Source organism: Anguilla rostrata, chromosome 17 (genome assembly GCF_018555375.3).
Source record: "Anguilla rostrata isolate EN2019 chromosome 17, ASM1855537v3, whole genome shotgun sequence".
NCBI lineage: Eukaryota > Metazoa > Chordata > Actinopteri > Anguilliformes > Anguillidae > Anguilla > Anguilla rostrata.
Genome location: NC_057949.1, coordinates 17480028 through 17505057, shown reverse-complemented (window position 1 = coordinate 17505057; position 25030 = coordinate 17480028). Strand labels below are relative to the sequence as shown.

The window sequence follows — 25030 nt, the reverse complement described above, 5'->3', positions numbered from 1 at the left end:
GGTGTGTATTTGATATTTCACATGCACATACTTCTCCAGCATAGTCCTATGATCATAGCATGGCTATTGGCTCCTGTATGCTGAAAGCCCATTTCTCAATGGTTTCCCATGTAAGGCAGTCAACGCCCAGTTTGGTGAAATGTCAGGATAGCTGTTAAACAGGAGTGGTGCAGAGACCAATCCTCCGGGCTTTGCTGATGTTTAATGGCTTCTCCCTCCCGAATGTGCGTTGTGAGGCTTATATCACCTTTATGCCTTGCGAGAGTTGTGGGATTTCTGGGATGTCATCCAGGTTTTATAGGCAGCAGCCAAGCCTCTCCCAGAGCCCCTATCAGGAGGTTACTGAGGAGATAGCGGACTGGCGAAATGCGACGCTCATCACGCCTTGTGGATGGCTCCTGTTCACCCCCATTTACAACCCGGAGACCGGCTGCGCAAACATTGCTCACATTCTTCATTAGCTTCAGGGCATTGGTTGTTCATTGGAAATTCGCAGTCGTCTTCGGGCTCTGAAATGCACTCCGAGGGGTGAACTGTCTCCTGTTCGCGTGTGTGAATGAGGTCAGGGCGATGTGCTGCGGGGTCTCCTTGCACATCATCTCCGCGCAAGAATAGATTTGAGGTGCCTCTGCTGCTTCACCCGCTAAGCCGCGAAGCCAGTTCCCTGCTTATATTTTCTATTAGTGGATTAACAAGCGTAATAAAAGGGCTAATGGAGCTGTGCACCTGCTGGTCTGATTGGATGTTCATAAACGAGCAGGACGACTCTGTCAGAATGACTGTGCGCCCAACTGGTGGTGTTTTGCATACAGGCTGGGATTCAGTCAACATTTGTCCATAAATCTGACTCAGTTTAAAGACTCTGTTTATTAATTTTTTTCTTTTTTTCAAAGGTACAGTGTGCCAAATTAATCGACCACCGTAATTTACTCGACAGATTTATTAACTCGTGAAGGAAAAGTGTATCTTGTTTGTTTGTAAGTCCATATTAAGGACGAATGTTGATTGAATTTGTGCCACAGTGAAATACCTGTTTGTGTAGGCTATATACCTTCCGTTTGAACTGAATGATAATTGCCCTCCTGTTTCTGAACTTTGTGCATGTGAACTGCACACCGCAGTTTTTTAGATGTATATATTTTTAGGGCTTTTTCAGCTTTATTGGACAGGACAGTGTAGAGAGGCAGGAAGAAAGGGGAGAGAGAAGGAGGGAGAGACATGCGACAAAGGTCGGATTCGAACCGCCGATGTCGCAGCCGATAATGAGCATGTGCTCTACAACCATGAGAGGCCCCATCACACTGCGGTTTAACACGAACGGAAACGGGAAAGGCTTCTTCAGATGCAAACGGTTTGCGGTTTGTACGGTAGACTCAGCAGAGAGCGCCCTCTGCAGGTGGACGTAGGAGACATGCCGGCGCTGGTTTTAATCAGAGAGATAGACTGGCCTGGCCTACCCTTGTCGATGCTTTAACAAATCCAATGTGGTGTGAACAGACAGAATGCAGTTAGCTTCACCAGTCAGGACAGCTAGCCTAGGCTGTGAGGACGTCTGTGACCGTGTGGTCTGTCAAAGAGCAGCAAAGTCGTCCTGAAAGACCAGTCCTCACATTGCTCTGCGTTTATATTCAAGATGCACACTGTGGCTTTTTAAGGCCACATATATAAATTAGTGGCCGACACACTTAGGGCCAGATTGGCTAATCTAACGATGCCCTAAGGCAGCGGCTGGATTGTGATTGTGTTTTTAAGCGGTTGATATCAGGTTATTTCTGATTAGGGAAATGCTGCAATTCTCTGGTTGAAATTGTTATTTCTTCATAAAATTTTTATTTCTTCATGAAAAATCTCGCCCTTCCCCATCCCCATTTCCTTAGCCAAGATTGTAAACCACATAATATTATTAATATGTGGCAGGACACATTATTGACACATTATATTATATTGTAATAATCACAGAATTACGAAACATTCTTATGAGCTCATTTTAAAAGCTGCTTGCGGCGCATGAATGAGCACCAAAGTCTTTCATCGAATCCGACCTGTGCCAGTGCCGACTGGCTGACAGCACCACCGGGGCACGATGGGCTTCGCATTGCTTGGGGAATTGTGAGGGGTACAGTCAGTGGGGATGCAGCATTGTTGATTGGTCCAGTGACTCCTGCTTGGCCCTCTGGGCGTTCGTGACTAGCTCTCCCTACACAAGCGTATGAATGGGTCTCCTCCGCCCCTGCTCTGTGCATGCGTGGCTTGCGGCTGCGGTGTGATAAGAAGCAGCTGGCTGGCACATGTATCAGAGGAGAACCGCAGACTGCCTTCACTCTCCCGAGGTGGCAGCAGGGCCGCATGCCTGTACATAGTTTTTTTTTATTGAACTTTCCAAATTCAGGTGGGATTGGAGATGCCAAATAAAAAATTAAAAAAAAGTTACCACAATAATTTTAGCCTATTAAAGAACCTATTAAGCTTGAAAAGTAAAGTGAAGACGTCAGTTCAGCCGATTTTTCGTCAATTCCAAATCAAAGGAACAGACCGCAAGGTGTGAAATGTCAGCGCAGTCACAAATAAGAAATGCATAGGCTACGTTATTAGTCTACCTTTGTATGAACTCTAAGTAAAATTTATGCCTAGATTTTAGTCATTTATAAGCCGTTCACAGTGCTTATAGGTAAATGAGAATAACCTCAAGCACACCCCCGCCCCCCTCCCCACCCCGCACCCATTCGTTGTAATAGCCTCTTAGTTGTGGTTTTCATTTGTGACTGTTGCGTCCTCTGTCATTGCATGTGAGCCCTGCCTGAGCTTGACAGTAGTCCTGTGTCTGATGTCCTCTTCCCCTCCTTCCCCGCTTGCTCACGCTGGCCCCCAGGTCGTAATATTTTTCAAGGTATGTATGCTTTCTTGGCAAAGAAACAAAAGTCTCTGTTTTCCTGGATGTTTCTGAGGAAGCTGAACTGTTGGGTTTCTCTGACCTTCGCTAAAACTGCTTTTTTTTGTGGCCCTGAAGCAGTTGTGTGCTTTCTGGTGTTCTGAGCCCTGAAGGCGTTTCAGCTGAATGATGTTTCGTTCTCGTTTATTGTCCCATCGCACCGAGGTATTGGCGGTGAGACTTAAAAAACAAAAAAACACGAGCAACGGAACGATGTTCAGTTATTTCCTGTGGGATTCCGTAACGGAAAAAGCTGCGTGTCTGGGTGTGTCAGTTTGCTAAGGGTGGGCTACCTTGCTCGCTGGACTGGCTAAGAGAGTATAGTCGTTAGCTTTGGGTGGGGAGCCAGGTTTCTGTGTGCGACCCAGGGTGCCGAGACTGGCCAGTCTCCTTGGATTGCACGTCCAATAGGAAAACCTACCCAAACATTCATGAAGCAAGCTGACCTTAAGCATCTGATATTAACGTGTGCTGCAGTCAGGCTTTCAAATGTCGCCTGAACCCACTCAGATATCAAATGATCTTCTTTGTGTCTGTGGGAATATTGCTGTAGCGCAAATGTACTTTTTGGCACAAATCTGGATTTTATTACATTTATGCATATGGGGTAGTGGTGGTGAGCACAGGGGCAGTTTAAGGCTCTGTGAGTTTAAATATAATGAGCTTTGGATTTCTGGGACCGTGGAATGGAGAATGGCCACGGAGAGGTAGAATTACCACACAAAGCCACTGTGTGAGCTTCACCATGGCAACCAGACCTGCCTTTACTGGATGCGGTGTGGCACAGAAAATAAACTAGGGGGGGTGGAGTTATATTCTTTTTCATTATTCAGTTGTTAAGTACTCTCCTATGTGATCTTCAGAAATGTGGAGGGTGAATTGAAATGACTTAATCTGATGAGAGTGTATCTGGAATTCTGTGTGGGAGGAACGGCAAGGTATTACTGTAATGCAAAATAATTATGCAAATGAATTGTTCAAGCTTTTGCTGCAAAAAATTTGAGCAAGCACCGTCCGTTCTTCCTAACATTTGGTCAGTGGTGCTGATATTTCCCAGCCGTGGTGTGCTTCAGATCTGTAGTTTTTGACGGCCCTCCTGGACAACGCTGTGCACTCAGTCACCCTTACCCCCACTTAAGACACCCATGTTTTTAGCGTGTGGGCGACTCGAATCGCTCACGCAATCGGCAAGAGTCGGCTACCCGCGGTTCCTTTTTTTTTTCGAGGTGGATTTCTTTTCTGGCAGTCAGGTGATGCGGGGCTGTGTTTATTCAGTTTATTTTTTAAGTTCATCTAACAGGGACCGCGCAGAATGAAACATCGACTTCAAGCTCGTAATCCGGTGCACTATACAGAGATGTACTGTAGCTAAGCAGCTCATTTCCACTCCCAGCCCCACGTGTTGATGAAGCATTTCGGAGTAGACGGTGCTGGTCTAGGATCAGGGTCCGTCTGTCCATATCCTAGCCTAATCCATTAAGAGCTAAAAGGGAAAACTGTTCCCAGATCAGCTCTTTTTTGCTGCAGACGGCAGGCTGCAGTCTTGACAGAGGAGCTCTGATCGCGCTGTTGGAGCCACCTCCCTATCCGCAGTGTGTGGGGCGTGTAAAGCGCTTCCCTCCCAGATAGGGTTCCTGCTCCAGCGGCTGCTGTGATTGGACGCTGACCCTGTGCCCGCCCATGCCCCCCTCTCGCTGGTGATTTGCCGGTTTTTATGCACCCAGCTGCACCCTTTCCATTTCCTCAGCCCTGCCGTTAAGAACACTGGCGGATGCTGTCTGTTCTAACCAGGTCTGTATTGGCAGGATGTTTAAGGGAGGTCACTGCCTGCCTCAGTGCTGACCACACAATCCATGAATCCAAATTTTTCAATCTTTGCTGAATGTTGTTTTTCATATCCTTTGCCCTTGGTGACTGGCCAGGGAAAGATAATATCTCTTATGCTGAATAAATGTGGAATAGCTTCTTGCTAAAGCCACTCTGAAGCGTGTGACATGGTCCAGTTTTTGGTACTGAGTGTTGGGAAAGGACCCGTAAGGTTGTAGGATTGAGCCACTCCCACCCCATTGACTCTGCACACGTTTTATATTGGCTTTTTTTTTTTTTTACGTTAGTTGGTGGATGACAGTTTACACACCCTGCCCTGTGCCTTTTATGACTGTAAGAGCTGCAGAGCAATTTACAGAATGTAGCGCAGTACGCAGTGAATTACGGCTTCTTCCCTCAGTCCCCGCTTCACATGGGGGACTAGAGTAACCGCATTAGGCTCCAGCTCCCAACAGCATTCGAAATGTTAGATGTTTTATTGCAGTCATTAGTGAAGACTGTCACTGTCACCACTTTAGTTGCTGAGGGAACAGCTCTGCATTGAAGTGAACAGCGCTTTGTGTTTGCTCATTTAATCTTTGCCTTTTTGTTATTGGCTTAGCGGATAAATGGATACAATGTTTTTGGCATATTATCCAGGTGGATATTTGTTTGTGAAGCACTTCAGGTTATGTACGCTCCGCGATCCGTTCGTGCGTCCGCCTGTCACCGTGCCAACGGTGGCGGGCGCAGAGCAGAGGTGTTGGGGACAGGTGGAGAACGCCCTGTCTCTACTCACCACAGTCATCTTACATGTGACAGCCACAAATTTACATTTTTAAAAAGCAGTGGTGAATTACTCTTGTGATTCCATTTAATGCTGGATGTGACTGCTGTTGGGTTAGGCTGGATGTTACTGTTGGATGTGACTGGTGTTGGGTTAGGCTGGATGTTAATGCTGAATGTGACTGGTGTTGGGTTAGATGGGATGTTAATGCATGATGTGACTGTCATTGGGTCACACTGAATGATAATGTTGTGTGACCTATGTTGGGTGAGGCTAAATGATAGTGTTGGATTTGACTGGTGTTGGGTTATGCTGAATGGCCATGCTGGAGGTGTATGATGTTGGTTGATAGTCTTTGATGTGACTGATGTGTGAGTAGTGTGGGGCACGTGGGAGGTTCCAGGCAGTAGGAAACGATGCAGACTGATGTCTAACGTTTCAGTGTTCTGTGCGCCTGCTGGGCCTTGAGCGGCCCGGATTTAATGACGCAGATGTGCTGGGGTTTTCATCTTTTTTTAAAAAATCTTTTTATCTTTTCAATTCCGCTGTCCTCTAGAGAGGCTCAGCAGAGAGCCCGCTGTCCTCTAGAGAGGCTCTGCAGAGACACTGGAGATGCTGAGTGCAGGCTAAGCCGCTGTGGGTTTAGATGTACTGGCTGTGGGAGTAAAGTGGGCTGCATGTATTACTGCATTAGAATGCCTGTGGGAAGGCCAGTAGAAAGCCTTGACTGCAGCTCTAACCCTGTGTGTGTGTGTGGGTGTGTGGCTCTCTCTCTCTCTCTCTCTCTCTCTCTCTCTCCCCCCCCCCCTCTCTCCACTCATCTCTCATGCCTGTGTCCCCTGCAGACTATGCAAGCGGCGCGATGCCCGACAGACGAGCTGTCGTTGACCAACTGTGCCGTGGTGAGCGAGAAGGACCTGCAGTCTGGACAGTGAGTACTGACCGACAGCGCCTGGTGTGGGACGCAGACAGCACGTAGCACAGAAAGAACGCAGCACAGACACGGTGCAGCACAGAGCTCAGCACAGACACTGGGTCCTTATTTAATCTAAAACACACGGGAAAACACTGCTAGCTTCCTTTGTGGAATGGACAAATACCTGCATACAAATATGAAAATGTGCAAGTTTTCCTTTTCACCCCTCAGAATAGGAAGCATCCAAAGACCAGTCCTGGTTGTAAATATTTCCATATCTCTGTAGGTCTCTGCTGTTTCATGCATATGAATTATATGAATACCTAACCTGTATATCACTGATGTGTAATAAAATATGCATTACATTGCATGTACTGGGCCCCTGGAGACCGACACTATATCTGTGCAACAGCACCGCTGGGGATATGACAGCACCAGCTGTACAGAAGGCCTGCATTATTATTACCGGCTTCAGAGTCGCCATGTTCTTCCTGCCGGGCGTGCTGCCTCGCACACGCGATGTGTCATCGGTGTTCTTCACTGCTTTAGTGTACAGGTGGTGGGGGTGGGGGGGGCAGCAATGTAGTATATTGGTTAGGGAACTGGGCTTGTAACCTAAATTAGGGATTCTCAAGGCCTGAAGTACCGCTGGTTTTCTTTCTTCTCTAATTAGTTGATTGATTAATTCAACTGATTGGCTGGAGGTCGGACTCACCTGTTGTTTAAATCAGTCCTGATTAGAGGGGAGGAATGAAAACCAGCAGTAGTCCTGGCCTTGAGAGCCAGATTTGAGTATCTCTGAATCTTCGATGCCCAGGTAAGAAACTTCTATTGTGCCCTTGAGCAAGGTAGTTAGCCTAAGTTGCTTCCGTCAATATAAATTGATTCTAGGTTAAAAAAAATTTTTTTTTTTTAAAAGGTACAGAAATTTGTGTTGGTAAGGTTGTAGTGCAATGCAGTGGGTAAGTAATGTAATGGCTTCTGTCTGGTTTTATTCCAATCAAGATTCTCTTTTAATGAGACAAGAAAATAAGCAAAAAAAAGCCCTTGTCGATTGTCACTCATCGGTTAAGAACTAGTCGTGATTGAGCTTGGTTGTGTGGCCATGCCCCCTGCAAGTCTCTGTGCTGTTGAGTGACAGGCAGGGGTTGGGCGTGGGTCTGCAGATTACCCTTCGCCAGAGATTGACCCCCCCCACCCCCACCCTCACGCTGCTGGCGAGGTTAGCCTACCCACAATGCAATGGAAGCATGCCCAAAACAGCTGTATTTAATCTAGTGCAGTGTCAGTGTTGGCAGGCTTGGAGCCTCTGAGTGACGCAGTGGCCACGCCCCCCAGTGGCTGGAGGGGACCTTTGTGCATGGCCGGGTGCTCGTACACAATTTTTCACACTGACATCTCTGCCACAGTAGATCCCTGTGCAGTATTCTCATCCGCATATGTAAGCAAGACACCGAGCGTGCATGCGTGTGAGCATGCATGTATGTGTAAACTGTCTGTGTTTGTGTGCATGACATGAGTGTGAGTGTGTGTGGGTGCCTGTGTGCGTGCGAGCATCCGTGCGTGTGTGTTCCTGTGTGTGTATGTCTGTAGGTGCTTGACCATGCACATGAGCATGTGTGTTTGTGTGTGAAATCTTGGTATTGGTCTTGGTCTCACCCCTTAGATAAAGCATTGGCCTTTGTGAGTTTAGAAGCAGTTTCCCTGCCAGAATCCATATTACCACAGATTACCAGTCCTGGGGTTATGGGTCTTTTCTATTAGTGTGCAGATAGGCAAAATTACAACCCAGTTTTATTTCCCCACTTGGATTATCCATTTCATTTAATTTTTTTCTTTGTATGTCACACGCTACACTCCTTATGAAATGAGAATCTACAGGTTTACAGCCACTTCACACGGTCATGGTGTGGGTCCCGTTTATAATGCATAATCTAAGGGAAATTTCGTTTCCCTGTTTTCATTTGCATGCATCTCCATGAGGATTTATGTGTTTGTGTGGTCTCAGTCTAATACACATATGTACTTAGGGTCCTTGTTGAGGTGATCAAATGCCTATCTGAGATATTAAGCACTATGAGCTAAGTGACTGTGCTCTCACTTGCAAATTAAGTGTGCAAATGAAGCATTTTAAGTGGCACTTAAAATGCCGGTGTGTTAAACTCAGTCCTCTCAATGCCTGCCAGATCACAGGCAATTGGCTGCTTTAGCTAGAAGGTAAGACTGAATTGTTTCCACCATCACTTAAAGCAGGGGTGGGCAATTCTGGTCCTGGGGGGCCGGTTTGCATGCAGTAAGCTGTGAATAGCTGTCAGGGAATCCTCTTTATCATGGAGAGCATTTCTGACAGCACTGTGTTCAACAAAGCTCAATTGTGCTGAACATTAATTTGTGTGTATCTTGACAGATATGTACAAGGGTTTCTTTTTTTTCTTTGCAAGTACAGATTTGTGAATTCATTTGGGTCATTGCTGAACTGGCTTTTGAGGACGAACTAGTGCTTCAATACATTGGTCAAAATGTTTAGGTTTACATTTCATGACATGACCTCTATCAGCCAGTTAAATTCTTGGTCTGAGAATGAAAATGTAATTAAACTCTTTTTTAACGTATCTTTTTAAGGCTTTTTCAGCTTTATTGGACAGGACAGTGCAGAGAGACAGGAAGGGTGGGGAGCGAGGGAGGTGGGGGGGGGGGCATGCGACAGGGGTCGCGTGGCCGGACGGATTTGACAGTTAATCTTCATTCAGGGCGAATAACAAACATTGGTTGGAACAAAGCTTCTCTGACAGAAAACAGGTGAAAAACACGGCGGTGTGACTGCAGTCTGTTGCATTCGGTCACAGAGTGTTCGCGGTCGGCCGGCACAGCCTCTCATGCGGCGGTTCCGCTCTGTTCCGCTCGGTTCCGCTCGGTTCCGCTCGGTTCCGCTCTGTTCCGCTCGGTTCTGCTCGGTTCTGCTCGGTTCCCCTGCCTCGCGACAGCCCTTTTCTGTGGCTTTGTGGGTTAGCGATCCAGTCGCTGCACCGCTCCTCCTGTGTCAGGGGATGCCGAGGAGGATTATGGGAGCTGCCTCGGGCCTGGAAGTAACTAATGTCGCTCCGCTCCGCTCTCTGTACAAGCGGCGGGGGTGATATCCAATCATTAATGCCGCAGCATTGCTAGTCTGAAGAGTGATATGACTGTGTTCCCCTGCCGAAGAGCGGAGTATCGACCATCTCTGAGGAGTGTAATTCCATGTGTGAAAACAGATGCCCTAATGGCCGCTCCTAAAAGGCATTAGTTGAGATGAAGGAAGTAAACAGCATTACAGATATCAATACACCGTAATAATGTAATTATGTACTGCCGAGTGAGAAATTCACTTGTTAGCTTATTAGCCATTAGGTCCACCTTGCAGAATGGCACGCTTCCGTCTGTTTTACTTGCCGCATCTCAGTTTTGATCTAAGCGACGCAGCTAATTTTGTGTCTTCACTGAACTAGATCTTTTTCTGTAGATTTAACGTGAGCATGGACAGGAAAAAAAAGGACAAATGCAAATAAAAAAGCTGTGTTTGATCCTTTCCTTTGGGGCCAGTCCGGACCAGCGCAGTTGGCGCTTTACGAGTGTCCCTGTTGGCGTTTGCCCCACTTTTTCCACGCGTCTGTTTGTGCTCCGTTCCACAGACACGTGACTGTCAAGACCACGCCCGCCCACAAGTTTGTCTTCACCGTCAAGAGTCACCACAGCGTGGTGCCAGGAACCATCGCGTTCAGCCTGCCGCAGGTACGAGGAGATCAGCGCGCTCCGCGACGCATCGGCACCGCTGAATTTCCACGCTCATTTCGACTTCCTTTATAATCATTTTTAGGCAAAGCAGCTGCTTTCGTCATTTTTTTTTTTTAATACCAGTTATTTGTTAAGTTGAAAAACTAAGTGCTCAGAAATATCAGACTCCAAGTAATGCAAGGTGCTCTTGAGGGAGAAAAGAAACAGCTGTTTAATTAGAGGAGAAAGCAGAACACGACTAGCTTCAGGCACATCGGCACAGAGCAGGGGAGGGAGTAAAATCCTTTAATATTGTACAAGCATGTCAGATGCAGATTAGAAATGAAATGACACCCACACACAGGGTCTTCACAGGGTGTCATTTCAATAATGCACGAGACAACGTGCTTGATAATTCTGTTTGGTAATGGTGTGTTTGTTTTCACCAAAACAAAATTGTTATCAGACCAACAAGGTTGTGTCTGCAGGAAGACCAGTAAATCAGGGCCATTGGGGATCGAGCCATACATATCAATGCTGGTTCTCTTCCCATAAGTTATTCCTTGAGCATAGCTCCACTCATTATTGATTTTAAGCAGGCCTTGGCAAAGCCCTACCAAATGAGCGCTGTGACCATTAGTGCAGCCCACCGGGCCTGCACTGGTCTCCGTGCTCTGCCATCAACTCGCCAGGTCTGGGCGAGCGACTCTCAAAAGCACACTCTCTCACACGCATTTTTCAGTCTCACATGCACACTCTCATTCTTTCACTTGCGCACGTGCACCCTCACACACGCACTCTCTCACATGTAATCTTCTCTCACCCTTTCAGAGGAAGTGGGCCGGCCTCTCCATTGGGCAGGAAGTGGAAGGTAAGCAGTCCGCCATTTTGACTCATTCCTAACCTGTGGTAGTCACAGTATGGCATATTTACTAGCTCTTAAAGGAGTTCCAAGCATTAGTGAAGATGCAGAGCACAGTCGTTGCTCTCCTGTGTTTAGGGTTAGGGTTAGGGTTAGGCCTGTGGCCGTGTTGGTGTACATTCAGCAGCGATCTCCTGATCCACAATTCCCCTCTGTCACACGATGGGACAGATTCAGCTCAGGGGTCCCCGTCTCGGGTCCTGGGGAGCCACAAATAATGCGGGTTTTAGTTCGTCTTCAAATCAAATCAGGCTCCGTAGAGACCAGATGAGTTGCAGAGCAACCACCAAAACAGGCACACCCCACGGCTCTTCAAAGTCAAAGTTTGTCCCGGCTTTTCCAAGCCCGGTTTGCCACGCTCGGTCTGGCTGTTCTCTCACTCTGACCCCACGGACTGACCTTTGGGCCAGAATCAGTCCAGATCCGGCCCAGAGTTGCTTCCTATCTGGGTATAAACATAAATAAATATATAAATATGTATAGTCCCATTATTTTTATTGATTAAGAAGCAGATGGAGAAAACTAGAGCTGGAAGACCATGTATCTTCAAAGCGTAAACTGCACATTGACAGAGCACCAGTCAGTATATAGCCATTCTCACAGTCATAACTTGTCCTTTGGGTAACTAGCATTGTTGTGCTAATGTGACGTATTGAAAGCCACTGTCAGTCAGCTGGCCGTGTACCATAGAGAGCGCTGAACAGATGGGTGGTATTTATTCCACTCTGCTGGTCCTGCAGCTAATAAATAGTTTCTCTGTAATGGGTGGCAAGCTCTATCCATCACCCTGTTGTCTGCCTGAGCCAAAATGGCAGAGCCCAGTCCAGACCGCTGCCTTTTATCGACTGCGTGGACCCTGGATGACCCTCAGACTCAGGGCTGAAGCGCGTTACCCCCTCAGCTAATGAAGATGAAGTCTTGACCCCAATCATCCAATGACCACAAATGGCTGTTTCAGCCCTGGTGGCTCTCCAGTTCAGCACTTGTGCTATTGACTGGCCCGGGTCCAGAGGGAATAATTCAAGCTGTGTTTTTGCCAGGGCAGCATATTGGAAAGAGGGATACGGCTGACTAAAGTCTAAATCTGAAGAGGAAGACTGGTGTTGCGTTGAAGTCCTACTGAGGCAGGGCTCGGTCTGAAAAAGAGGGAATCAGAGCAGGCTGAGGGCCACAACTCCTGGTTAAGTAGACCACACCTACTGATTAAGCAGGCCACGCCTACTGGTTAAGCAGGCCACACCTACTTGTCAAGTAGACCACGCCTACTGATTAAGCAGGCCACGCCTACTTGTCAAGTAGACCACGCCTACTGATTAAGCAGGTCACACCTACTTGTTAAGTAGACCACGCCTACTGATTAAGCAGGCCACGCCTACTTGTCAAGTAGACCACGCCTACTGATTAAGCAGGCCACGCCTACTGGTTAAGTAGACCACGCCTACTGATTAAGCAGGCCACGCCTACTTGTCAAGTAGACCACGCCTACTGATTAAGCAGGCCATGCCTACTGGTTAAGTAGACCACGCCTACTGATTAAGCAGGCCACGCCTGCTGGTTAAGTAGACCATGCCTCCTAGTTAAGTTAAGTAGGCCATGCCTAATGGTTATGTAGGTTATGCCTACTAGTTAAGTTAAGTAGGCCACACCTACTGGTTATGTAGGCCATGCCTACTGGTTAAGTTAAGTAGGACATGCCTGCTGGTTAAGTAGACCAATTCCTGAGCATCTGTGTGCCACCGTAGTGCCACTTGGTTTGAGCATGGAAGCATGACAGCAATGTATTTATAAAAGCAGGCGTGAAATGAGGTGATCCTCACAGTGTGGCTTCCTGTGAATCATTAATTCTCAGGGGGTAGGAGAGAAACAGCCGAGAAAGATAGAGATGGAGAGAGAGAGAGGGGTGGGAGGGGGGGGGGCAGCGGGTGTGTTCCGGAACTGCAGTGGATCCGCTGGCTCAGCGTCTGCGGGTTTCACAGCCGGCAGCTGTGCTCCTGGGTTTGAGGATATGTGGGGGCCTCGCAGAAGAGGACAGGGTGACGGGACAAACACCCCCCCCTCGGCTGCCCTATCACGGCCTTCTCTCCCTGTTACAGCCTCTGATGAGGAGAACGATAAAGAAAGGAGGGAAAATGTTCTGAAAAAGAAAGGATTCACGAGCTGAAGACTTTCAGACTTTCATAGCCCCTCTGCTCTGTTGACGAGCAGCCGCCTGTCTCCATGCCCTCCAGACTGCAGTGGAGGTCGCTGAATTCAGAACGCACTGAATACCGCCGCCCGCGATTTATAGTGCGAGAAGCCTTACTGCTGATAAGAGCTTCTCAATTCATTTTTCACAAATGCCATTGCTCGAGAATAGTTAGCGTTTTATTTTTAAATGAACAAAGCCAGGAATGTGTTTGCCGTTCTGTCCTTGAAGCTTCTCTCATCTGTGAAAATGTGAAATTTCATGTAAATTCCACAGTTCAGTTTTCCATTGAAACCGGAGGTCTCCACCCCCCCCCAAAAAAAAATGACTACATGTTGTCAGAGAGAGAAGGGTTCTATAGAGATGCTAGGCCTTTATTATGCAATTTGCAGGGAAGTTTTCTTAAGATATATCTGTCTTGGGATGGGACTGAGGCTAACTAGATTTGAAATATTTCCAACCGGCAAAGATGATGGTCATGAAAGTACCCAAAAGCATCCAAGACACCTGAGAATAAGGATTAGGTCGCATGCTTTGTCTGCACTCTCTTCAATTAACACTGCAGTGATGTATCAGGCCTGCAAATGTGGGCTCTTCATCTCCGTGGGTTACGAAAGATATCAGCCCCGTATCCAGTAGCAAGGGGTTGTTTGGGTGGGAGGGATAGGTGATACCCCTGTTTGTTTGGCCAGGTTTTCTCATAAGCAGATAAGTCTGTGTAAAGAGATTTTTATCTCCACATTGATTCGGACAGAGCCAGACAAGCTCCACTCCACCCAGCTGCTTTACCACGCCGATTGCCTCCCATTTTTCTTAGAGCCTGGAGATGAGCTTTCAACAGTTTTCATGCCTTTATTTGCCTCGCATTTGCTCTGGGTAATTTGCCTAGCGTTTGGTCTGGGAGAAAAATATGCGTTAAATATGCTTGAAGAGCGATTAAACTGCGATTTGGGAATAAACGACTACTGCATGTGAAATGAGTTTCTGTATGGAAAATGTTTTATTAAGTTGGATTGTATTAGATTAGACTGCGCTGTAGTTCACTGAGGATCTGACTGTAGTTTCCATTGTTCATAAATAAGACTGGAACACTACAAGAACACGAACACTACACATTTAATAATGGAGAGAAGCAAATAAAATCAGTAAGTTCCATTTCATTTGCAGCACATAGCAATTGCCATTATACCCCTTTGACATGAAGTTATATGTAACATGACTGAATGTTCCAGCCTGCTGTACAGCCGTTGCTGTAAATGCTGTGCTTTTTCCTTGGCAAGTCGGTTAAGCCTAATTTATGCTTTGGCCACAGAGTGTTGTGTGACATGTCCGCGGCCAAAAAGATGCAAATTTGACAGTTTGGACATCAAGCCGACACTTTTGAGGGACGGCGACAGGTCTCACTTACCTGCTGATTTTTGTAAGGTTTGCAGACGCCTGTCAGAATTGTCGCGCAGCTGTGAGTGGTCGGCTGAAACTAACACAAAAAGGTTGTCATGGCCGTGGCACTGCCACTACTCGTTTTTATGAGCTAAAAATGCGAAGTGTCACTCGACAAAGCCCTGTCAGCAGAAACTTCTGTGGCCGAGGCATGAGTTAGGCTTTATTTTTCACTTTTCTCTCTCCCCCGCAGTGGCCAATTACAACTTTGATAAGTCCAAGCAGTGCGTGGGCGCCATTACCGTGGAGATCGACTTCCTGCAGAAGAAGAGCACGGACAGCAGCCCCTACGACTCGGACAAAATGGCCAGCGAGTTCATCCAGCAGTTTAACAACCAGGGCTTCTCCGTGGGCCAGCAGGTACGGGGGCGGGTGTGTGGGTGGGCTGTGGCAGCATGGGGGCCAGCAGGTACGGGGGAAGCACGCATGTATGGGGGGGCAGCAGGTATTGGGGGGTGGCAGCATGTACTGAAGGGCCAGCAGGTATGGGGGGGCAGTATGTACTGGGGGGCCTGCTGGTATGTGGGGAGGCAGCAGGTATGCAGTGGGAGGGTGCGTGTACGAGCGGCCCGTAGGTTTTGGGGGGAGGGGGCAGCATGTACTGGGAGGCCTGCAGGTACAAGGACGCCGTGGGAGGGCGTATTTCGGAAGGAACCTCTAGCGGCGTAGCTCTGGTGCAGTCCTGCCGTTTATAATGGCTCTTTACTGGGGCACGGCCGTCTGATTCAGTCTAATTGGCCCTGTGGCTACAAAGACTTCTCTGTGAAGGTGCCGAGCCACTTCATTACAGCCGGACTGATGGGTGTTCCTCCAGACTGGTTCATCTGTAATGAAGTAAATGAAATGAGCAGACCACAGATGCACATGCCGGATCGATTGGCTGCAGTGGCTCGCTCCGTGTGTACCGTAGAATGAGCTGAACTCTGACTCTATCCAGTTGACCAGTAGAATTGAGTATAACAGCAGTATAACTGAGCTCAAGACCCAGTACTGCTACCTCACTTCCTGTCTCCCTCTCCTTTTCTGCCTTTTACTCTCTTCTCATCTCCTTCTTTGTTCCTCTTTTCCTTTTTCTGTCTGCCTACTTCCTTTTCTCTATCTCATTCTTTCCCTCTTTTTCCCCTCTGTCCATCCCTCTGCTCCTGGCCTGTTCCTGCTGCACTCGTCCACCCTTGCCTTGTAGCTGGTCTTCAGTTTCTGCGACAAGCTCTTTGGCCTGATGATAAAGGACGTCGAGGCCATGGACCCAAGCATCCTGAAGGGGGAGCCAGCGTCCGGCAAGAAGCAGAAGGTGAAGGGGAGGTCCTCCCGTGGACTAAGGGTTCATTCCAATGGCTTATTCCGTCCGGCCTTGTCTCCTCGGTCCTCACGAGACCCGGAGATTGATCGAGGTCCGCCATCTTTAAGGACATTCCAGTTTGTTAAATGCTCCTTGGAGGAGCGAGGAGATGCTTCCGCAAGGATAAATGAGTGCGGTCTTTGCAGAAGTCTTTATTCATTACACATGATGTATAAATTATCCACCTGTGGAGCCTCCTCTCCACATCTGCCATGTCTGTAACTGACATGGCTTCAAACTGACGCTCGACTCAACAAGGACGATCCATCTTCCTAATGATTGTTGCATTGATTCCTCCATCCTCTTATCATAGCCTTGCACCTTTTCCTCGTGTCCTTTCCTGTGTGGAGCTGTGGAGCGAGGAAGAGATGCAAGGAGTGAAAATAAGCGATTGGGATGAACCCTAAGCTTTCAGCTGCACCATAATGGGCTCTGCTCCCCACCACTCTCTTTCTCACTCAGTGTCACATGACACACAATTCCACCAATCAGGAGTGGTGTTCAGATCTGTGCTAGTAGGGAAGGTGGGTTCCAGGTCCACTGCTATTGCATAGGTGGTGCTATTGCATATGTAAACTATTACATATTACCACTGATGACCAATCAGGTGTGCCTAATCCATTTTCCCAGCATGCATCACCAGATGCAGATTTGTATCTGCCACGCTGAATCACCAGGCACAACACACCTTCCTCAGTCTCTCAACAGGAGTATAAGAATGTGTGTTGATAGCTTAGATTTTCATAAACTAGATTTACATAACCAGCATCTCCAATTCATATTCAAAGAAAACTGCATCTTCAACACTAGAAAAAAGTGTGGCCTTTAAAAATATTGTTTTTTTTCTGTTCCCCTGCATGTACAAAAACCATTACTTGTTACTGAAAAGAACCGTTTCTGATATTTTGTTTTGTGCCTCGCTACAGATTGAGGTTGGTCTGCTGGTGGGAAACAGTCAGGTGATTTTTGAGAAAGCAGAAAGCTCTTCTCTTACCCTGGTCGGTAAGTTCCCAGATCAAGTTAAACTCACCATTCAGCTTGGGCTTCAATACTTTGAACTACACCGGTAGAATCGATGTTTTAGAGTAAATAGTAGAAATGGTAGAGAGTCTTATCCCACAGTTTACAGAAGTCGGCAGCAGCAGTGAACATCTCTGTGACGGTGCAGAAATTAGAGCCTGACTGATGACCATCTGAGGAGCACAGATTGCACTCTCCCCTGCTCACTAGGGCAGCCTTTTATATGGAAATGCATTCCCACCATGTACTTTAATAGAGATAAATATGTGCAGTACTGATAGAAGCCAGAAGGTGGTGCCAACGACGCATCTATTTTCAGTGTGGGCGGATCCTGACACATTTGGTGTTACCCCGTGCTCCATTTTAATTCTGACTTCATCATAAGATTTTGTTGCTGAGACACGGAAGACAAGGCTGAAAATGTAAATATTCCAAATTGTTCGCTAGGGGAAAAAAATTCCCCATTCCCCCAGTGGGATCAGTGCTAAGCTATGTTTTTTTACTAGTGTCATACCTTGTACCCCTAATTTCATTACAGTGACATGCATATAATAACAACAACAATAAAATAATAACAATAATAGTAATAATAACAATAATAGTAATACTACAACTACTACTACTACTACTAATAATAATAATAGTATATTTCTATGTGACCTTTCATACCCAGTTTGGTAGTCCACACAGTGCACACAGTACACACAGACATATCTTTTTTCACCCCCCCCCCCCCACCCCTCCAGGAAAGGCCAAGGCCAGGGAGTCCCGGCAGACCATCATCAACCCCGACTGGAACTTTGAGCGCATGGGCATCGGCGGCCTGGACAAGGAGTTCTCCGACATCTTCCGCCGAGCCTTCGCTTCCCGCGTCTTCCCCCCGGACATCGTGGAGCAGATGGGTGAGTTCTCCGGGGGAACGCCCGGCCGGCAGCTTCCGCGAGGTTTCTGAGCGCTGCTTCACCCGGGGTTCCAGAGACAGTGACCGCAAGTCTGTGGCCTCTGTGAAGGCTGAATGGGGAGCAGTTTATTAGCTGAAACTGCAGTTAACGCTGTCCTAGGTGCTGCTGGTCCCCGTGAGAATGGTGCCAATGCCATAGAGTGTTCTCCTGCATCCACAAACGTATACCACGAGTCCTTTTCACTTTGTTGATTCTGTAGAAGCTCATTTTTCGTACACCGGTAATAGTCATTACTGTTCTTTTATCTTAAGTGCTGAAGAGCAATTGTGATATATCCCTTGCTTTAAAAAGAGAAATCAAAACCAAATTTGAATTAGTTTCAAACTGAAGTACTACTTGTTTGGGTAACTTCAGCTGATTGCTCATAAATGGGCTTTCTCTGCCTTCCTGGAGATATTGCCCTTTTTGTCTTCCAGAGAATAATGCTGTTCTCCACTGTCGCCAGTCGCTCTGATTGAGAGTGTGCTCAGTAAATGTGATGTAAAGTAATGAAAACACCCTTCCTGACCGCGTCCCTGTACAGAGTACTCAGCTCCTGCTCAGTGCTGCGATGGGTCTTTTTTACGAGCACGATTTTCACATAATAATAGCTATCAATAATAACAGCTAGAGGGAAGGACACCACAAACACATTAACAAAAGGACAACCTGTAAGACCAGAAAACAGAACTGGCTAATGGAAATGTGAGGGCAGTGAAAAGGCTGACAGCTCTGTGTCCATCATGATTAGCTCTTAGTGCCATTTTTTGGAAGTTATGTACTTGCAAAGAGTCGTGGAATTGTTGATCGTTAAAAAAAATTTAAGTTCCAATTTGTGTGTGATGCAGCATATAAAAATGGCATTTTTATTATATATTAAACGCAATACTGCATGTGCAGTAAATGCACGGACTGCTGTACTTCTGCCTTTGTCATAGGTGCACCAATTCTTATTTTGAGTTTGAGAGCTGTTAAAATGCCCTGGCCCCTAACCTTGAGTTTGTGAGCTGTTAAAATGCACTGGCCCCTAACCTGGGTCCAAATGCCAAAGATGGAAGGGCTTACAAAGCGTCGTTGTCTTCTCGTGGTTGGCAAGGAGCAGCTGGTTCTCTGATTGGCTGGTTAGGCTGGGTGCTGGGGTCCAGCCACGGACCTTCCTCTGTGGCGTTTAGAGCACATGGGCTGTCCTCAGCCGGCGTAAAGGTTGAATCTGACGCTTCGCTAAGTGACACGGACAGCCTGTCCACCTGTGTGAGTGGGTGACTTTTAGAACACACACACACACGCACGCACACGCATACACACACACACACACGCAAATACACACATGCACACACACGTACACAGATACACACATACGCACACAGGCACACAAAAACGCTCTCTCTCACACACACACACACACACTCTCTCACACACACACACTCACACACACACTCTCTCTCTCACACACACACACACACACTCTCACACACTCTCTCACACACTCTCTCTCACACACACACACACACACACACACACTCTCTCCACACACACACACCCTCTCACACACACACACACACACACACACTCTCACACACTCTCTCACACACTCTCTCTCACACACACACACACACACACACTCTCTCTCTCACACACACACACACACACACACACTCTCTCTCTCTCACACACACCCCGCCTCCTGGGTGGGCGCGGGGCGGGGTGGGAGCTGGCCTTTGGGAGCGCCCCCTGGCCCCGGCAGCTGGCCGCAGTAATGAGATGGCTGCTGCTGATAGCCGAAAGGTGAGGGCCTAATTGCGGAGCGTCCGAGGGCGCAGGTGCTGAATGAAGCTCGGGGCGCTGGGGGGGGGGCGACGGGAACGCGGCCCGTCAGACGCAGCTCCGACGTGCACCCCGCGTCTGTTTTTGGCGCTCCTAAAGGTCAGCGAGAAGTCCAAACAGACGAGTCCTTCATCCCCCCCGATTCTACCGCTGTCATCGTCACCACTTTCGCTCTTCATTTCTGGTAACAAAACAAATCTGTAGGTTAAGCTGTACCCAGGTTTGCTCTGCATACAAACGGCTCTTTGTGAGAGAAGCTCTTGGCTCCGCGGGACTCAAAATGAGCTGCGTACACTTGGCTCCGTAGGTTTTTTGAGTTTGACGCTTGGTGCTGGTATCGGGGACACACTCAGGGATGTATGGGTTGGGTTAGGGTTAGGAAAAAATGTTTCTTTCTCAAGTTTGCCCTGGCCATTCAGTGTACAGGAGCCTTTAAGCAGGAAGAATTTGGCCCCTCTCGTGTTGAAGTTTTATGTGTATGTAAGTCTTCCTGGGAATTTGCTGCTTGGGGTTAGGTTTGGGTTTGGGATGGGGTTAGGATTATGGTTAGGGTTTGGGATAGGGTTAGGATTATGGTTAGGGTTTGGGATAGGGTTAGGATCAGAGTTAAGGTTTGGGATAGGTTTAGGGCTATGTTTTGGGATGGGGATAGGATTAGAGTTTGGGATGGGGTTAGTGTAAGGGTTTTGGATGGGGTTAGGGTTAAAGCTTGGGATGGGGTTAGGGTTATGTTTTGGGATGGGGATAGTGTAGTGACTGTACGCCCCTCTCTCCGCTCCTCCAGGCTGTAAGCACGTGAAGGGCATCCTGCTCTTCGGCCCCCCAGGCTGTGGTAAGACCCTCATGGCCCGTCAGATCGGAAAGATGCTCAACGCCCGCGAGCCCAAGATCGTCAACGGGCCCGAGATCCTCAACAAGTACGTGGGCGAGTCCGAGGCCAACATCCGCAAGCTCTTCGCCGACGCCGAAGAAGAGCAGAAGCGGGTGAGACGCGCTGCCGTGGTTACGTGCTGCCGTGGTTACCCACCGCCACGGTTACATGGTTATGCACTGCTTTTGCTTTCTCTCTTTTGCTCACACGTGTGTGACAAGATACACAAACACGCGATTGTACATGTAACGTTACACAGTAGCAGTAGCAGTGTCTGGCCGTCTTACCACCCACCCAATGAGGGAGACGTAAGGAATCACGCTCACTGGCTTTCCATTTTTGCATTACGTCATGGGCGTCTGATCTGGCCGGTTGTTTATGGCTGTGTCGCCATCTTTGAGGGCTGGTGTCACCTCTAACCGATCCCAGGGATTGGCGAGTCACGGCCTGGCCGTTTGAGCTGCATCCGGGACCGACCCTCTTCTCGCCCTGCCAGGGCGGGGCGGGGTGCCGTAACCGTGCCGACGGGACGGCGACGGCTTCACTCCGCACCTGTAATGAGCGGGCCCTTATCTGCGGGCCCGGGTTCGCGAGGTGCAGAAGCGCCCCCCCCCCTCCCTCATTAATGGAGCCCCCCCTCTTGGCTGCGTTAAATGCTAGGGTGGACAGGTGCGGGGGAGGGGGTGAAGGTCGCCATTGTGCGCCGGCCCGTCAGCAGCGGCCGTTCTCGCGGCGCTGGAGGCGCTGAGTTTGTTTTTTTTCCTTCGCCGAAAGATTCCTCCTCATCATCGCAAAGTAAACAGCAGGGATACTGAACTCAAAGCTGCCTCAAACCTGGCGCGCCAGGCCTGTAGTGCTGCTGGGTCTGATTCTGTTCCTCTAATGGGGATGACTTATACCTGAGACCAGGCCTGTAGTGCTGCTGGGTCTGATTCTGCTCCTCTAATGGGGATGACTTATACCTGACCTCAGGCCTGTAGTGCTGCTGGGTCTGATTCTGTTCCTCTAATGGGGATGACTTATACCTGAGACCCCAGGCCTGTAGTGCTGCTGGGTCTGATTCTGTTCCTCTAATGGGGATGACTTATACCTGAGACCAGGCCTGTAGTGCTGCTGGGTCTGATTCTGCTCCTCTAATGGGGATGACTTATACCTGAGACCAGGCCTGTAGTGCTGCTGGGTCTGATTCTGCTCCTCTAATGGGGATGACTTATACCTGAGACCCCAGGCCTGTAGTGCTGCTGGGTCTGATTCTGTTCCTCTAATGGGGATGACTTATACCTGAGACCCCAGGCCTGTAGTGCTGCTGGGTCTGATTCTGCTCCTCTAATGGGGATGACTTATACCTGACACCAGGCCTGTAGTGCTGCTGGGTCTGATTCTGCTCCTCTAATGGGGATGACTTATACCTGAGACACCAGGCCTGTGGTGCTGCTGGGTCTGATTCTGTTCCTCTAATGGGGATGACTTATACCTGAGACCCCAGGCCTGTAGTGCTGCTGGTCTGATTCTGTTCCTCTAATGGGGATGACTTATACCTGAGACCAGGCCTGTAGTGCTGCTGGGTCTGATTCTGTTCCTCTAATGGGGATGACTTATACCTGACACCAGGCCTGTAGTGCTGCTGGGTCTGATTCTGTTCCTCTAATGGGGATGACTTATACCTGACCTCAGGCCTGTAGTGCTGCTGGGTCTGATTCTGCTCCTCTAATGGGGATGACTTATACCTGAGACCCCAGGCCTGTAGTGCTGCTGGGTCTGATTCTGTTCCTCTAATGGGGATGACTTATACCTGAGACCAGGCCTGTAGTGCTGCTGGGTCTGATTCTGCTCCTCTAATGGGGATGACTTATACCTGACCTCAGGCCTGTAGTGCTGCTGGGTCTGATTCTGTTCCTCTAATGGGGATGACTTATACCTGAGACCCCAGGCCTGTAGTGCTGCTGGGTCTGATTCTGTTCCTCTAATGGGGATGACTTATACCTGAGACCCCAGGCCTGTAGTGCTGCTGGGTCTGATTCTGTTCCTCTAATGGGGATGACTTATACCTGAGACCAGGCCTGTAGTGCTGCTGGTCTGATTCTGTTCCTCTAATGGGGATGACTTATACCTGAGACCCCAGGGGGTATTTCACTAAGCAATATTGCTGAGTTAGCTGGAGCAAAATCCAGAACAGCTCTTTTTACTTCATTAATCATCATTAATCAATCAATTAACTACCAGGTAAAACAGCAGAAAGCCAGCAGTACTGCTAGCCTTGAAGGCCAGATATCAGTCTCACCGCTGTACAGCCCCTGTGTCTGTGGTGAGTGGAAAGGCCCTGCTTGTATTCCCATCTGGCCTAAAGTGAAGATAAGATAAGATATACTTTATTGAACCCCGTGGGGTAATTTGACCCATCCTAGCTACAGTGCAGTGCTTAGGGACCAACTCCAGTTCTGAGGCCGGTATCTTGGTCAAGGGCAACGTGTACCTAACCTGACATGACCTGACATACCTACCCTTCTGAGCAGAAAAGAACAGAAAATGAAACTCAAGGCTCTGAATCAAGGATTTTGGCCTACAGTGAATTTCTAGGCCCGATTTCTTGCGATTGTTCTGCGCTCATTCCAGCTGGTTCACATGCAGGCAGAATTAAAGCAGGAGGTCGATCGGAGCGCCTAAAACCAGCAGTGCTACTCCACATGTCTGACCAACCTGGATAACTGGCTCTATCCTGTCCCTCTTCCCCCCCTCCCTCTCCACCCAGCTGGGGGCCAACAGCGGCCTGCACATCATCATCTTCGACGAGCTGGACGCCATCTGCAAGCAGCGGGGGAGCGCGGCCGGCAGCACCGGCGTCCACGACACTGTGGTCAACCAGCTGCTCTCCAAGATCGACGGCGTGGAGCAGCTCAACAACATCCTGGTCATCGGTACGGGGGGGGGGGGGGTTCTGAGGGCTGACCCGGGGACAGTTTTTGTTGGTGGTGCTTGGCTATTTTGGGTAGTGGTTGGGTCCCCTGGAACACGGAACGGTGTTTAGTGTCCATTTTTGTGCACTAGGCGGTTGGGGTGAAGACAACAGTCAGCCTTTTGGGGGCCACATTGCAGTGGAACAGGATACCACTGGTGTAGAGATAGCCATCTTGTGTCAGAGATGTGTTTCTCAGAGACAGGTGGACTGCAGTTAATCAGACTGTTTCTCTCTCTCTCAGGAATGACCAACAGGCCTGACCTGATCGATGATGCTCTGATGAGGCCTGGCCGGTTCGAGGTGAAGATGGAGATCGGTAAGATGGACAGAGCCGTGTGGTTTCAGCCCAACCGTTCACCTAACCTCAGAAAGCCCCCCAACTTTTATGAACTTTGTCTTGTATTTATCTATGGCTGTGGGTTACGGACAAATGCGGCACTTTAATGAGTGTGTGAATCTTGGGCAGATTCAGGGTAATTCCCATTCACTTTTCCTGCTGGAGGGGAGGAAAACTGAAAAACGATTGAGTGTTTGAATGACCTGGAGAAATTCATTTTCAGTCTCAGGCACTTGAAGCCCTTCGTGATTGAGAGTTTGAGGACCGCCAGCTGTAGTAGACTGTGTTCAGAAGAGGAGGGGCATTAGCATTATAATGGCGGAATTCGACGGAACGTGGTGAATAAACGTAGGCGACGATTTCTTGAGAACAGGCGGAAGAATGGGGCCGTGCTTCCGTAATTCTGGATTTCCGCACTTGAGCGGGATCGCCTCTGGAGCTCGGAGCTTTGTCCGTTTTTAATTTTGCGAGCTGCGGGCCGAGGCTGGTCAGGGCGGTCGGGTGCGCCGTAATCCGTCGGCCTCTGCATTCTGCGGGGGGAGACATGAAGGGCGGCCATTGTTGCCCTCCGCGTGCTTTGTGGGGGTTTAGGCCGGGGTTTGCTGTGAAGCGCGTTGTGTCAAGTCCTCTCTAAGACTCGCTATATCAGTAGAATTTGGTTGATTTGATTGAGTGGCAAAATAACAGCTCTCAATGTTTGGTTTGGTTTTTAATTTGGCCCCCACCCCTTTATGACGTGTGTGCTGGGTCATCCGATATCTCATCATCCCCCAGGGCTTCCGGATGAGAAGGGCCGCTTGCAGATCTTGATCATCCACACGGCCAAGATGCGGGAGTTCAACCTGCTGTCAGGCGACGTGGACCTGCCCGAGCTGGCCACCGAGACCAAGAACTACAGCGGCGCGGAGCTGGAGGGGCTGGTCAGGGCCGCCCAGTCCACCGCCATGAACCGCCACATCAAGGTGCGCCAACCGCCCGCCGTTTACAGCAGCGCTAACCAGCCCTGT

General features: G+C 48.7%; 1 protein-coding gene across 1 annotated transcript in view; it reads left to right on the top strand.

Moving 5' to 3' along the window:
- Positions 1 to 2809: 2809 nt before the first annotated feature.
- LOC135243306 (vesicle-fusing ATPase-like) overlaps positions 2810 to 25030 on the top strand; it is a 40744-nt gene continuing 18523 nt past the window's right edge. The window contains exons 1-12 of the mRNA XM_064315038.1: positions 2810 to 2887; positions 6368 to 6453; positions 10107 to 10206; positions 11020 to 11059; positions 14929 to 15095; positions 15919 to 16026; positions 17001 to 17076; positions 17841 to 17996; positions 20644 to 20843; positions 23480 to 23645; positions 23928 to 24002; positions 24798 to 24985. Of these exons, the coding sequence (XP_064171108.1) occupies positions 2825 to 2887; positions 6368 to 6453; positions 10107 to 10206; positions 11020 to 11059; positions 14929 to 15095; positions 15919 to 16026; positions 17001 to 17076; positions 17841 to 17996; positions 20644 to 20843; positions 23480 to 23645; positions 23928 to 24002; positions 24798 to 24985 (1425 nt within the window). The 5' untranslated portion in view covers positions 2810 to 2824. The remainder of the gene's footprint in view (positions 2888 to 6367; positions 6454 to 10106; positions 10207 to 11019; positions 11060 to 14928; positions 15096 to 15918; positions 16027 to 17000; positions 17077 to 17840; positions 17997 to 20643; positions 20844 to 23479; positions 23646 to 23927; positions 24003 to 24797; positions 24986 to 25030) is intronic.